This window comes from Idiotropiscis lumnitzeri, chromosome 4 (genome assembly GCF_059441095.1).
Source record: "Idiotropiscis lumnitzeri isolate Australia: NSW breed Sydney's pygmy pipehorse chromosome 4, RoL_Ilum_1.0, whole genome shotgun sequence".
Classification (NCBI taxonomy): Eukaryota; Metazoa; Chordata; class Actinopteri; order Syngnathiformes; family Syngnathidae; genus Idiotropiscis; species Idiotropiscis lumnitzeri.
In genome coordinates, this window is record NC_142394.1 from 3,861,622 (window position 1) to 3,874,147 (window position 12,526).

The 12,526-nt window shown below is 39.2% G+C and overlaps 1 protein-coding gene across 2 annotated transcripts; it reads left to right on the forward strand.

Moving 5' to 3' along the window:
• The first annotated feature begins 1,671 nt into the window (after nt 1-1,671).
• Nucleotides 1,672-11,516, forward strand: itk (IL2 inducible T cell kinase). 2 transcript variants are annotated; one of them, XM_088293624.1, is made up of 17 exons: nt 1,672-1,839; nt 1,956-2,060; nt 2,154-2,235; nt 2,339-2,464; nt 2,735-2,772; nt 3,060-3,211; nt 3,307-3,372; nt 3,772-3,826; nt 5,468-5,547; nt 5,660-5,802; nt 5,993-6,067; nt 7,028-7,196; nt 7,273-7,489; nt 7,556-7,620; nt 7,694-7,812; nt 8,993-9,150; nt 9,232-11,516. In XM_088293624.1, exons 1-17 carry the CDS (start codon nt 1,702-1,704, stop codon nt 9,322-9,324), a joined length of 1,881 nt encoding a protein of 626 aa, XP_088149750.1. In that variant the 5' UTR covers nt 1,672-1,701; the 3' UTR covers nt 9,325-11,516. The 2 variants fall into 2 exon arrangements, 1 of the variants encoding a protein (XP_088149750.1); XR_015842856.1 differs by having other exon boundaries at nt 1,696-1,839; nt 7,737-7,812.
• The last annotated feature ends 1,010 nt before the right edge of the window (nt 11,517-12,526 follow it).

A 12,526-nucleotide genomic window follows, 5' to 3' on the forward strand; every position in this document is an offset into this window, starting at 1 on the left:
AAAAGATGAGATTTCTTCCCCTGAATTGACATTTGATAAACGTGAACTGTTGAGTTTCCAGTATGTTGACCTTGGATTTGTATAATTGGAGGAGGATCGATTTATTTTGAGGTCCGTAAGAGGAGTAGATAATATATCTACTTTAACATTAGCTGTGTCAAACTGCTCAGAAATCAACCAAAAGTTCATCCATGACTGACTTGGAACCCTTTTTATTAGTCCAAGTGAAAGATCTGCTATTAGGGTATTTCATTCTCCATAAATCCACAAAGCCTAAACCTATCCATAAAAGCTTTGGGATTGTCATTAGCTCTTTAAGTTGGCAAGGGAGGCCCTTTATCAATATTGGCATCCAGAAAACAGTTAAAATCTCCTCCTAAAATCAAGTAAGCATTTGGAAATTTGAGTGGCCATTTTGACAAGCTGCCCTTGGTCGTTCGTAAAAGGTTAATATTTTCTTGGTTCTAGAGTTATAGCCATAAATATTACCCATAAGGATAATAATGTCTATCCATCCATCCGTTATCTGTACCGCTTCTCCTCACAAGGGTGTGCTGGAGCCTATCCCAGCAGTTTTCAGGCAGTAGGTGGGGTAGACCCTGAATTCAGCTCTGTGGACGGAAGAAGTGAACTGCACAATGATTCCTCTCAAGCTACTCAGTTTCTTCACTCCAACGCGATGCACAGTATTGATGACTTTCGGGAGACGCTGAGCATCAGACGGCAGCACCATTTTGCAGCCACAAATCACTTAATCTCCTCACATCTTTATGCTTCACTTGCTTATTAACTCCGTGCAACTTCAGGATCCATTGTCTCAAGTACCTTTCCATGTCAATCATACGTGCCACTGACTTGTTGCTATGCTCCGTTTCGCCACTGAGGGTACTTTTCAGCTGGGACATTTTTAACTTCATTTCACTCATTTGCTTGCACGCAGCCTCCATTTCTCCTTTTAAACTTGCAATTTGAGTGGTATTATTCTGAGTCAAACCTTTCAGTTCATCTGACTTTACACTAATCAACACTGACAATGTAGCCATGATATCGTTATCAAGCCCTGCATTTTTACCTCTCTTTGCTGGAAGCTGCTTGTCAGGGGTGGTAGGCACAGATAGGGGCAGCGAAAGGAATTCTTGCTCGCTCATCAGTGAAATGTTCAATTTGTCTCCAACGTAGTCATGACACGAATCCACCAACATGTTAACCCGTTTTCACAGCACACTAGATGATCGCCAACAGCACAGGGGGTTGGAATCATGGCGTTACAGCATTTGTAAAAATGTTGTCATATAGGATGAGTGCTCCACATTTGATTTGATTTATTTATTGATCATATATACATATTGAACATATTACTCTACTATAAATGTATTTTAAGAAATATTTTTCAGCCAATGCCCCTATTTCAATTACTTCAAATAGCATGGCAACACAGCCACGAACAAGACAACTTAGTGTGGGTTAACATAAAGGTTTAAATTGAATGTTATGCAATGACCTATTAAAGTGTACGCAATAAACGTGACTGTGCCTGTATGTGATGATTTCATGTAGTTGAAGTCCACGTGGGTATGTGTAGTCTGCATCTTTTGGAGTCAGGATGTGGTTTACTAAACTCATCTACCGGAAACTTCATGCTATATTTTTTGGTGTGACACAGTCTCACTCAGTGTTTCTTAGATTGTTGTTAATAGTACCATGTTTTCCAGAGTGATTCTCGATGGTACCATGATCAAAAAATCGCAGCAAAAAAAAAGAACATCTCCATGCAACTACAAGGAGAGATTTTTTGTGCTGGATACCCAGGAACTGAAATATTCCGAGCGTAGTCCTGGTGTAAGTATTTATACGGAGTAACTATTTCTTTTCAATTGTACTTTTGATCAGTTGAGTCATTTCAAGCTTTATTTAATATTTTGACGGCATAGAGAGTAAAGTGATTTTTGTTTCAGAGAAAGCCCATACTGAAAGGTTGCATCAAGTTATGCAGCATTAAGTGTGTGGAGACAGTCTTTACAGATCTCCCCATTCCGTGTGACTACAAGTACCCCTTCCAGGTAAGTTTCGCATTTGTCAAAACACCACTTAAACAGCAGAATTCATTTAAAAGCAATGTATGACATTTCATTTCCAAACACAAACATCTACAGGTTTTTCATGGCAACCATTTCCTCTACATTTTTGCCCCAGACAATGATTGTCGCCTGAGGTGGGTGCAAGCTCTTAAAGAAGGTGAGCACGTTTTGAAATAGATTTTCAGCCTTCTAAATCAGACTTTTAGGCAATGCAAATCATATTGGTCTCTTTTAAACTATTTTGTTGGTTTGTGATATAGAGACAAAAAATAACAATTTGGTTGAAAAATATCACCCACAATTTTGGATGGATGGAAAATGGAAATGCTGCCAGCAGTCAAAGAAACTAGCAATGGGCTGTCATGTGTATGATCCAATGGCTTGCGGTAAGTATGACCCTTTTCTTTTATACTACAAGTTAATGGCTAATGTGGGGTTAATAGGTGTTTGATTATTATGGACGCATCTTTAAAGTTAATAAGCAATGCAAAATATTGTCAAAACCTTCGAATTGTCTGAATGCTGCTAATGTTTAAACATTAATTTCACAAACAGCTTGCCAAACGGACAATATTTTGGTATCTAGTATGTATTTGCAAAGTATCCTACAACTTGTTTTGCAAAAATTAAATGTCATGTTTCGGATTTTTCCACAGGTTCTAAAAAAACACTTCCTGACATCCCAGATTCTGAGGTGACTGTTTCTTCCAAATTTAATTATTTAATTATGAGGGTTGAAGTTTTTTGGGGGGGAATAGTGCAAAAAGAATGACAGCCCAAAAAACACTCATATTTTGTATTATCTTTGCATGTGTTGTTGATCCTTGTATACTAGTGACCTGCTCACCAGATTCACTTTAATTTTTTTTTGCAATTGTGTGCAACGGTTGCTGACCTGTATCAATAAAAAAAAAATACAGTGAGTTATAGAGTACCAAAATGAAGCTGAAAAAAAAATTGTGTGACAATTTCTTTCATTAGGTAGAAATGCCGGATACAGTGCATAGGGTGGTTGTTGCATTGCAGAACTACACCCCATTTGGAGACAGAGAATTGGCACTAAAGAAAGACAAAGAGTACACCCTGAAGGACAGCTCCCACCCTGTCTGGTGTTATGTTCAAGATGAAAGGGGGTAAACGCAACTTTTCCCATATTGTTTTGCGATTGAGCTTATGGCGTAAATTATTTCTACGGTAAAAAGAAACTTTTACCTTCTTGTCATCACAGGAACGACGGGTTTGTGCCAAGGACACACATAGCTGAAATATCAGAGAACAACTTTGAGAGATTTGAGTAAATTGGCATTTAATCCACTTAAATTATATCTCTTTATTTATTCATCTCAGCGTGTGTGTGTGGGGTGTGTGTGTGTGTGTGTGTATCAACTGTATTGTACACAGTAAATTTTGTAGAGTACACGTTACTCAAAAGAGACTACGTTTGGTCCCTGTAAAAAAAAAAAAGTCAAATTTGAGAGTAACGTATTCAAGCTTAAAATTCTATGTAAAATTTACTGACAATTTTGCGTTGAATATTTGACTTTGAAATTTTACTCTGTTTACTTTGACCAAATACAGTCTTTTTACAGTAAAAGGTACTCTACGAAATCTTGTGTGTGGCTGTGTGTTTCTGGACTGTATTTTACTAAATGCTTCTGCAAACGTATTTATCTTCATTTGTGTTCTCTCAAAGATGGTACAACAAGAACATTGCCAGAGGGGAAGCAGAGGATGTGTTGATCCAAGAGGTAAAAACATCAGCATTGCCATTTATTTACACTTGCATGGTTCACACATCTGCCTCACAGTTGAGTTTCTTTTTAAGACTACTCACAATCACACCAGCATCTCAAACTTGTCAAGAGGAATAGAGTCCATCATATTTGACTATAATTTAAGCCTACACACATAAAGCAGAAAGTGTAGGGATGGCGCTACAGCCCTGTCAGAAATACGTGTCGCCCCAGTTTAGCCCATCGTCATTTTATCTGATATTCTAAAGTACATTTTTTAACCAATTCAGCGCAGAGTTTTCCTTGATAAAGTGATATTGTTTAACCACGAAGACAATTGATTTGACTCACGCTAATCATGGCATGGCATCATATTTAGTCGTCATCTCCTTGAAATGACGTTCCTGAGGAAAATCCTCAAAATCCTCCCACACTCCTCTGTCATTTTTTTCGTCTTCATGATGGGATTCCTGGTGGGAGGTGTTAACATGTAACTAGAGGAATGAGGAGCAAGGAAGTTGCAAACAGAGAAATTAGAATAGCTTACTCTCGTCCCGCCATTGTTGTTGCCGCTTGGCTGAAAACGTGAGTTGGCTTATTTATGCAGCTTTACTCCCTGTCTTATGTTTCAGCATGTTTTAGTGCCGGGAAGCAGGGAGGTAAGACAGGAAGGCTATATGCATTAAAAAAAACAATATATTTATTCTCCAAAAATAATCCAAAAAGGCAAGTGAAGTGAGTGTAATCATGAATAATGAAAACAAGTCCAAAAGGGAAGCTACAAAGTGAAAAATCAAACATAGCAACGGACTAAACATGTAAGGCAACAAGAGGTGACAAAAACAAATCCGACGAAGACTCAACGGAAGCAGGGCATTAAATACAAAAAAAATTGACGAGACGACGAACACCTAGTTGGAAAACACAAGTGGCTGAGGGAGCTGATTGGAAGACACAGGGGACCAGGTTGACGAGCACAGGTGGAAACAGTAGACCGAACTAACAGGTCAAGATATGAACCAAAAGACAACGAGACTTAACATGAAACAAAACCAAATACAAACCGAAAAATAAACACACACATCATGAGAGCGAGGGACAAATCCCAGATCCCTGAGACCAGACGAAAACGAGGCGTAAGTGGAAAACAAATACAGTGGGTCTTTTTACGAGGGCAAATTACAAAATTAGTAAGGCACAGTTTAATGGATAAGTAAACTTTAATTTGATTACTGGTCCGGAAATAGTGTTTTTCAGGTTCTTTGCAAACACATGATCATATTTAAGTAACGCAATTCGAAGTAGCACGTTATTGACATGAATAAATAAATTATTATCAGGTTAGTGCTGTAAAAGTTAGATTTAGATGCAACACCTTCAGCAAGTGTTGCATGAGAAAAATGCACCTGCACCGTGAGAATTAGTCTTGTAAGTCAGCGGATAACGCTTTCACAACCACACTGCGGAATTTCCTGCTGTGAAGTTCCGTATGACTATGTATCTATTATTTGCTAATTGCTGGTTTAGACGATTATGAAGTAAAGACTGACATGGCATAACAATGCCTACCCGCAGTGTTTCCTGCCAAAGTATTTGGCTAGACCGGTATGATATAATTTGATTGTTTTTTTCTTTTTTTGTGTGGTAAATATTTAGGGAAAAGAAGGAGCATTCATGGTTCGAAACTCAAGACAGCCTGGCCTTTACACGGTGTCAGTATTCGCAAAAGCACCAGGGTAATTTCACCTTTAATGTAAAAAATTATTGTAATTGTTATTGTCACAACATCACTGCACTGTAATACTGTTTGGCTAAATTCAATTGATCTCTTGAACATATCACCTGCAGATCTAATGGCGAAAAACAACCATGTGTCAAACATTATCAAATCAGGCGGACAGAAACTGAAGAGCCTTCTTTTTACTTGGCAGAGAAGTATCTGTTTTGCACCATTCCAGAACTTATTCATTACCACCAACACAATGCTGCAGGTAAGTGTGCGGCTCATTTTTTTCCCCCACAAGCAACTGTATTAAAATGAATTGTTGGACAAGTTATGCAGAGAGGTGAATGCTGCAGTTTCATGCATTCAAACACATCAAATAGTATTGTGTGTGCATGCGTGTGCGTGTGTGTGGGGGTGTGGGGGTGTGTATGCGTGTGTGTGCATGTATTTGGCAGGTCTTATAACACGTCTTAGACACCCGGTCACCCAAACAGGCGGCTGCTCCCAAGAAATTGCTGGTCCGTCCAAAGGTAATTCGATACAGTTCAATAAATTCTCGGATAACATTATCTTCATCCAAGTTTTGCATTTGCTGCTTGTGCTGCTTGCAGCCTCCAACTGGGTCATGCAGATGTCGACGTTGACGCATCGGTGTGCAAAATACTCAGTGGCTCAAATACTATACACATCAAGACACATTTTACTTTTGAAAATTCCATCGGGGCTGCATTATCCTTCACAGAATCATAATCTTTGATATATATTGCTTACATATGAGCCATTGAGTGCATTAACATTAAATTATCGCTTGATATATTTAAACATCTCACAATATTAGAATCACTTTGAATAATCAAGCCTTTCTCCACTACATATCAAAACCACAATACTAAGTGTAATGTTAGATTAATTGCTGTGTAACAATTTGAATCGAGTTAAGCATTTATATCTTTGCAAGGGCAGGATGTTTGATATAGATCATTATTTATTGGATGTTATTAAATTACGCAGGCGTACCTAATGTTGTGGCTGGTTTGTATGGGAAAAAGAGAACTTTGGTTCTGAGGATGACACTCCATTGACTGCATATGACTCATGCTCTGCAAAGTGATGGTGCTTATTTGAAATCAATTGCCACTTGTGCAATGTCTAAATAGGTTTATTGTCTACACTCGTCTATGAAAACGGGATGAAGCCTATGTTATTATTTCTAAATGGATGACAAACCTGAGGTCAAATATTAGATTAGCGGTTACATCTTATAGCAGCATTTTCTAGGGGGCAAAACATAGAATGTGATTTTGATTTGAAACATTGGCTGAAGGAACATAGGTCAAAGTTTAAAGCGGTCATTTTTCTTTTTTGCCTTGCATCCTCGCTTATCAACCAAAATTTGCTCACATGTAATAAGCAAATTGCTTTGGGGACACTTTTCTAGTTTAGTAATATTAGAACTAACACCTCTATATTCTATACCTGCTGCTCAACAGATGAGTGGGAGGTGGACCCCGAAGAACTCACCTTTGGTCAAGAGTTAGGCAGTGGACAGTTCGGGATGGTGCTGGGGGGACAATGGAGGGGGAAGAAGGTGGCACTGAAAATAATAAAAGAAGATTGCATGTCAGATGAGGAATTTAAAGAAGAGGCAAGAGTCATGATGTAAGTGACCGCCTTAATTCATTCAGCTTTGGCAATCATTAACTGAGGCAATGTGCAATTATGTATGTGTCATTAGGAGATTATACCACTCAAAGCTAGTTCAGCTCTACGGTATATGCACCCAGTGTTCTCCGATGTGCTTGGTGTTGGAGTTCATGGAGAATGGCTGTCTATCAGATTACCTGCAAGCCAAAAAAGGGTGTTTATCCCAGGACACAATGTTGGCGATGTGTCGGGATGTCACTGAAGGGATGGCCTACCTGGAGATGTCTAACTTCATCCACAGAGATCTGGTAAAAAGAATTGACAAACATACATTTGAGTTGAATTTGCCTGATCTGTTGCCTTTTCAATTTTAGGCTGCCAGGAACTGCCTCGTTTCAAAGAACAATGTGGTCAAATTATCTGATTTTGGCATGACCAGGTATCACATTTTCCGTCCTATCGTGGCAATGTTATAAGAACCTCGCTGGTCATTTCTACTTTGTGCGTTCTAGATATGTTCTTGATGATCAGTATACAAGTTCTTTGTGCTCCAAGTTTCCCATCAAGTGGTCGGCACCAGAGGTTATCAATTACTGCAAGTTCAGCAGCAAATCTGACGTCTGGTCCTTCGGTATGATTCAGATCTGCATGAGTTTATTAATTTCACATTGTTATAGCAACATATTTATTCAACTTAAAGGGGAGGTCAACACCAAAATTTTCTTTACAAGAATATGTTCTATGCAGTCCTACTAGTCGAAACACGGCATCCTGATTAATATTGCATTTGCGGAATATGAGTTAAACACTACGTTTTTGCGCCATCTCTGCTATGTTTCGTGTCTGTTTGGACCCCGATGCACTAAGGGAGCATCCAAAAACATTTCAATGGTGTTTATTGTGGCACGCAAAAGTCACAAATGAAACTATAAAATACAAAAGAGCAAGAAACAGGGGAACATAAAGTTCTACCTAGCAGATCACAAAGGTAAGGCCAAAAAAAAAATAACAGTAAATTTCAAAGTACCAAAGTGACAGAATGGAACTAAAGTGCTACGAAAAGTACAAGGATGAATGAAAAAGTACAAACAAAAAATGATCAATTAAAAAGCAAGTCAATCAAGGATTATTACTGTAAAAAACAAAACTTGCTACCAGGAACAAGGAGACTAGACTTTAACGAGAAAGGAGCAAATGCAAAATGCACACAGAAGGCAAATGGATGATCCAGCAAAATGATGGTGTGCGCCGGGAACCCTTAAAATGGTTACAAATGGTGATGATTACAGTTGCAAACAGGTGTTCCTGCCTCTGCTAAACTCATACTTATGCCACCTACACTACAGAGAGTGAACATGACAATCTCAAGGGGTGGCCATTTTGTCACTTCTGTCAACTGAAAATGACATCACAGTTGCTCAGGGCTCCGCTAACGACCAATTTTGGCTCAGATTCAGAAAACAGATGAGCCATTTTTGTTCATTACCTGAGCCTTGAGCAACTATGATGTCATTTTCAGTCGACAGATGTGGCAAAATGGTTGCCCTCGAGAAGGCTAAAAACGGGTGGATTTTGCTGCTTAATTCATATTCCACAAATGCAACATTAATCAGAATCCCTTGTTCAGAGCAGTGATGGAGCAGAGAAAATTTTATTGCAAATAATAATTTTGGATTGACTTCCCCTTCAATGTAAAAGAAGGAGAGCTGGATTTTACTCATCATGTCAGACAATAGTTTTCAATATTTCCACAATGATATGAACATACATTATCGTCACATATTCAAACAGGAATCTGTTTACCCGTTCAGGTGTTCTCATGTGGGAGGTCTTCACAGAGGGCCGCCTTCCCTTTGAGAACCAATCCAATGCTCAGGTTGTAGAGTCCCTGAATGCTGGCATGAGGCTGCTTAAGCCACGACTGGCACCAGAGGCTGTGTATCTGCTTATGGAGTGGTGCTGGAAAGAGGTACGAAAAGGAATTTCACGGATATCTTAGAAAAACACACACAAATAATAATACTAATTTCATCCATGTTTTCATGTTTAGAAACCAGTGGACCGTCCATCTTTCACATTGCTGTTGCACGAGCTTTCTTTACTTTGTGACGTTGAATCACAAGATACAGGTTGTGGATTCTAAACATGAAGAAAAGCTATATTTATTCTATTTATTTTTTGTATAATTGGGGCAAGTTCATCCATCCATCCATTAACTGATACGTTTCCTCTCACGAGGGCATGCTGGAGCCTATCCCGGCTGTCTTTGGGCAGTAAGTGGGGTACACCCTGAACTAGTTGCCAGCCAATCTCAGGGCATACTTTGACAAACTACCAATCACACACTCACAATTTGGAGTGGTCAATTAAGCTACCATGCATGATTTTGGAACGTGGGAGGAAACCGGAGTAACCGTCGAAAACCCACGCAGGCACAGGGGGAACATAGAAACTCCACACGGCAATGACATACCCTGTATGCTGCCATATTAGACGCTTTTGACTGCTTCATGTAATCACTGTGACGTCCACCGTCCTGTAACACGTTACTGTTCATTTTTCATGCATATACGTTTACGACACGAATACCGCATGAATAAAAATATTGCGAGTTTTATTCCAATATTTTCAGACTATAATTATCACATGCCTAAGCAGATTGCATCAATTTTGTTGACAATCTGTCTCATTTTATGAGAAATAAGTGATTTTTTTTTCTCTATGAGGCATAGGAAACGTGATTAAAATACAAAATATCATGTTTTGTTCTAATATTTTGAGACTATGATCACTTTCAACACGTCAACATAGATTTTGATGAGGATCTACACAATTTTTGTATATTATGCAGCCGTAATGGTCCCCAGGTGGAGGACAGGCTGGAGGCATTTGCCCTGCAAAGGAAGGGAATGAAGATTAGCCGTAGCAAGACGGAGTATCTGTGTGTAAATTAGAGGGACCCAAGGGGAATAGTGATCTTACAGGAAGAAGAGACCAAGAAGGTTGAGGAGTTTTAGTATTTAGGGTCAACAGTCCTGAGCAATGGAGAGTGTGGAAAAGAAGTAAAGAAGCATGTGCAGGCTGGCTGGAACAGGTGGAGAAAAGTCTCAGGTGTGATGTGCGATAGAAGAGTTTCAGCTAAAATGAAACTCTGAGGTTCTCTTTGGGAGTGACCAAGATTGATAGGATCAGGGATGAGTACATCAGAGGGAGAGCACATGTTCGGGTCTTTGGAGATAAAGTCAGAGAGGCCAGACTGAGATGGTTTGGACATGTCCAGAGAAGAGGTAGTGAGTATATTGGCCGAAGGATGCTGAGTTTCCAAGTGCCAGGCAAGAGGTCGAGAGGAAGACCAAAGAAGATGCTTATGGATGTAGTTAAAGAGGACATGAAAGTAGTTGGGGTGAGAGCAGAGGATGCAGAGGACAGGGTTAGATAGAAGCAACTGATTTTTCTGGTGACCCATGAAAGGAAAAGCTGAAAGGAAAAGAAGAAGATGCGGCCGTAATGGACTGAATGCACACCATTATACAATATACAGATTGGCTGCGTAGCCATTCACTCCCACAATAAATTTCTCACAAAGCAAGAATATAAAACATGACGTGGTTAGAGAGCGATCCAAATGATAACATTACTTGATGACGCCATACAGTGTTTTATAACATAATAGACAAGGAAACAAGACCAAAACAAACTGCATCATATCACAGAACAGAAGACGTCACAGTTATTGCATGAATGGTTCAAAAATGTCCAATATGGCAATATACATAGTATGTCATTCTTAATACTTAATCAACTTGAACTTTTTTCATATGCCATTGATACTACTACTTTACTACTAATATGTTCAAACAACTTCTTAATGGAATAAAAGTACAGTGGAACCTCGGTTCTCGAACGACTCTGAGTTCAAACAAATCGGAGTCCGAACAAAAAAATAGAGAAATTCTTGCTTCGCAGTTCGAACAAACATCGGAGTTTGAACGCCGGTACGACGCGTGAGTGCGTACGCAAGGGTGGGATGCTGAGCGGCGTACGGGTGTAGATCGCTCTCTTGCTCTCTTTGTGACCAACTGTTGTCGCGTGCGGACGTGCTGCGTTTTGCTCTCGCGTTTTATATAGCTGTACGAAGTGTTTTAGCCCCTAATCATGCCTCCAAAGAAAGTCAGTGCAAGCAGCAAAGGAATGGTTTCGGTGTTCGAACAATTTGCTTTTCGAACAGGGTTCTGGAACGGATTATGGTCGAGAACCGAGGTTCCACTGTAAATGAATTTGGAGTCGTGTGTTGCTTTCAGGTTTCTGTAAATAATAAAAAATAGCTTGTTTTCAGTTAACGTGTATGATGTTCATAATTTGTATAATATTGTTTAGTGCTGTTTAAAAATATGTTGTTATCTACAGACAAAAAAAGACATACATTTTGAGATGTAAAGGAAACCGTGGATGAGATCTTGGGGGTGGAAAAAAAAACAAGAAGACAAGAGACATACGGGGGGAACCTCAACCAACTCTGGAGCAATAATGATGATGTGCAAAAAATTTGGAGAAGCAAGATCTTTATCCGTGGCCTGATTCAAGAAAATTGTTGCCAGCTACAAGAATAATTTGAGGCAAATGTGTTTTGTCCTGTGTCAGCCCCAAAAAACCCACAAGCTTCTGGAGTTCTAAAATTCTCTGTCGAATCCAAAAAACACATAGAAGTAAGATGTGTTTCTATTTCTTGTTATGAATGGTGTAATTTTTTATAATTTTGCATTTTAAGTTAGTCAGTTCACTGCATTAACTATTAGCAAAGCAAAGGGTACACATAGCATAGGAGAAGCCAAGCTAGCTCTTAAAGGGGCAGTCTTGTAGAATTTTGTGTCATTTAGTGGTGAACCAATAGAATGTAATGACCTAAGTTTGAAGCGTGTGCATTTTGAATGGCGTTGCTTCAAAGAGATCACACTTGGCAAACCTACCACCAATTCCTTCAGCAGAGGTGCAAGCAAAATGTCATCGCAAATGATTTCTAGAATTAGCTCAAATGACGAAGTAATGCATTGCATTTGTTACACATGCTGCAGTCACTGATCCAGGAAATTAGTGAACGCCGACTGTCTTCTTTGGGCCCAGCAGCAGTAGTAGAAAGCTGGCAGTGAGAGACGGAAGCTCTCCTGTACGGTGAACGCCACCTATGTAATATAATAATGGATTACGCAAAGCTACCATCTTATTTGAAAAAAAAAAATGTCCTTTGATGTGATAGAAAATCTTTTTTCTTTTCCCCAATATTGAAATAAATAGTGGGGTTTGAAAATGAACGAACTTTAAAAAATCTAAACATTCTATACACTGTC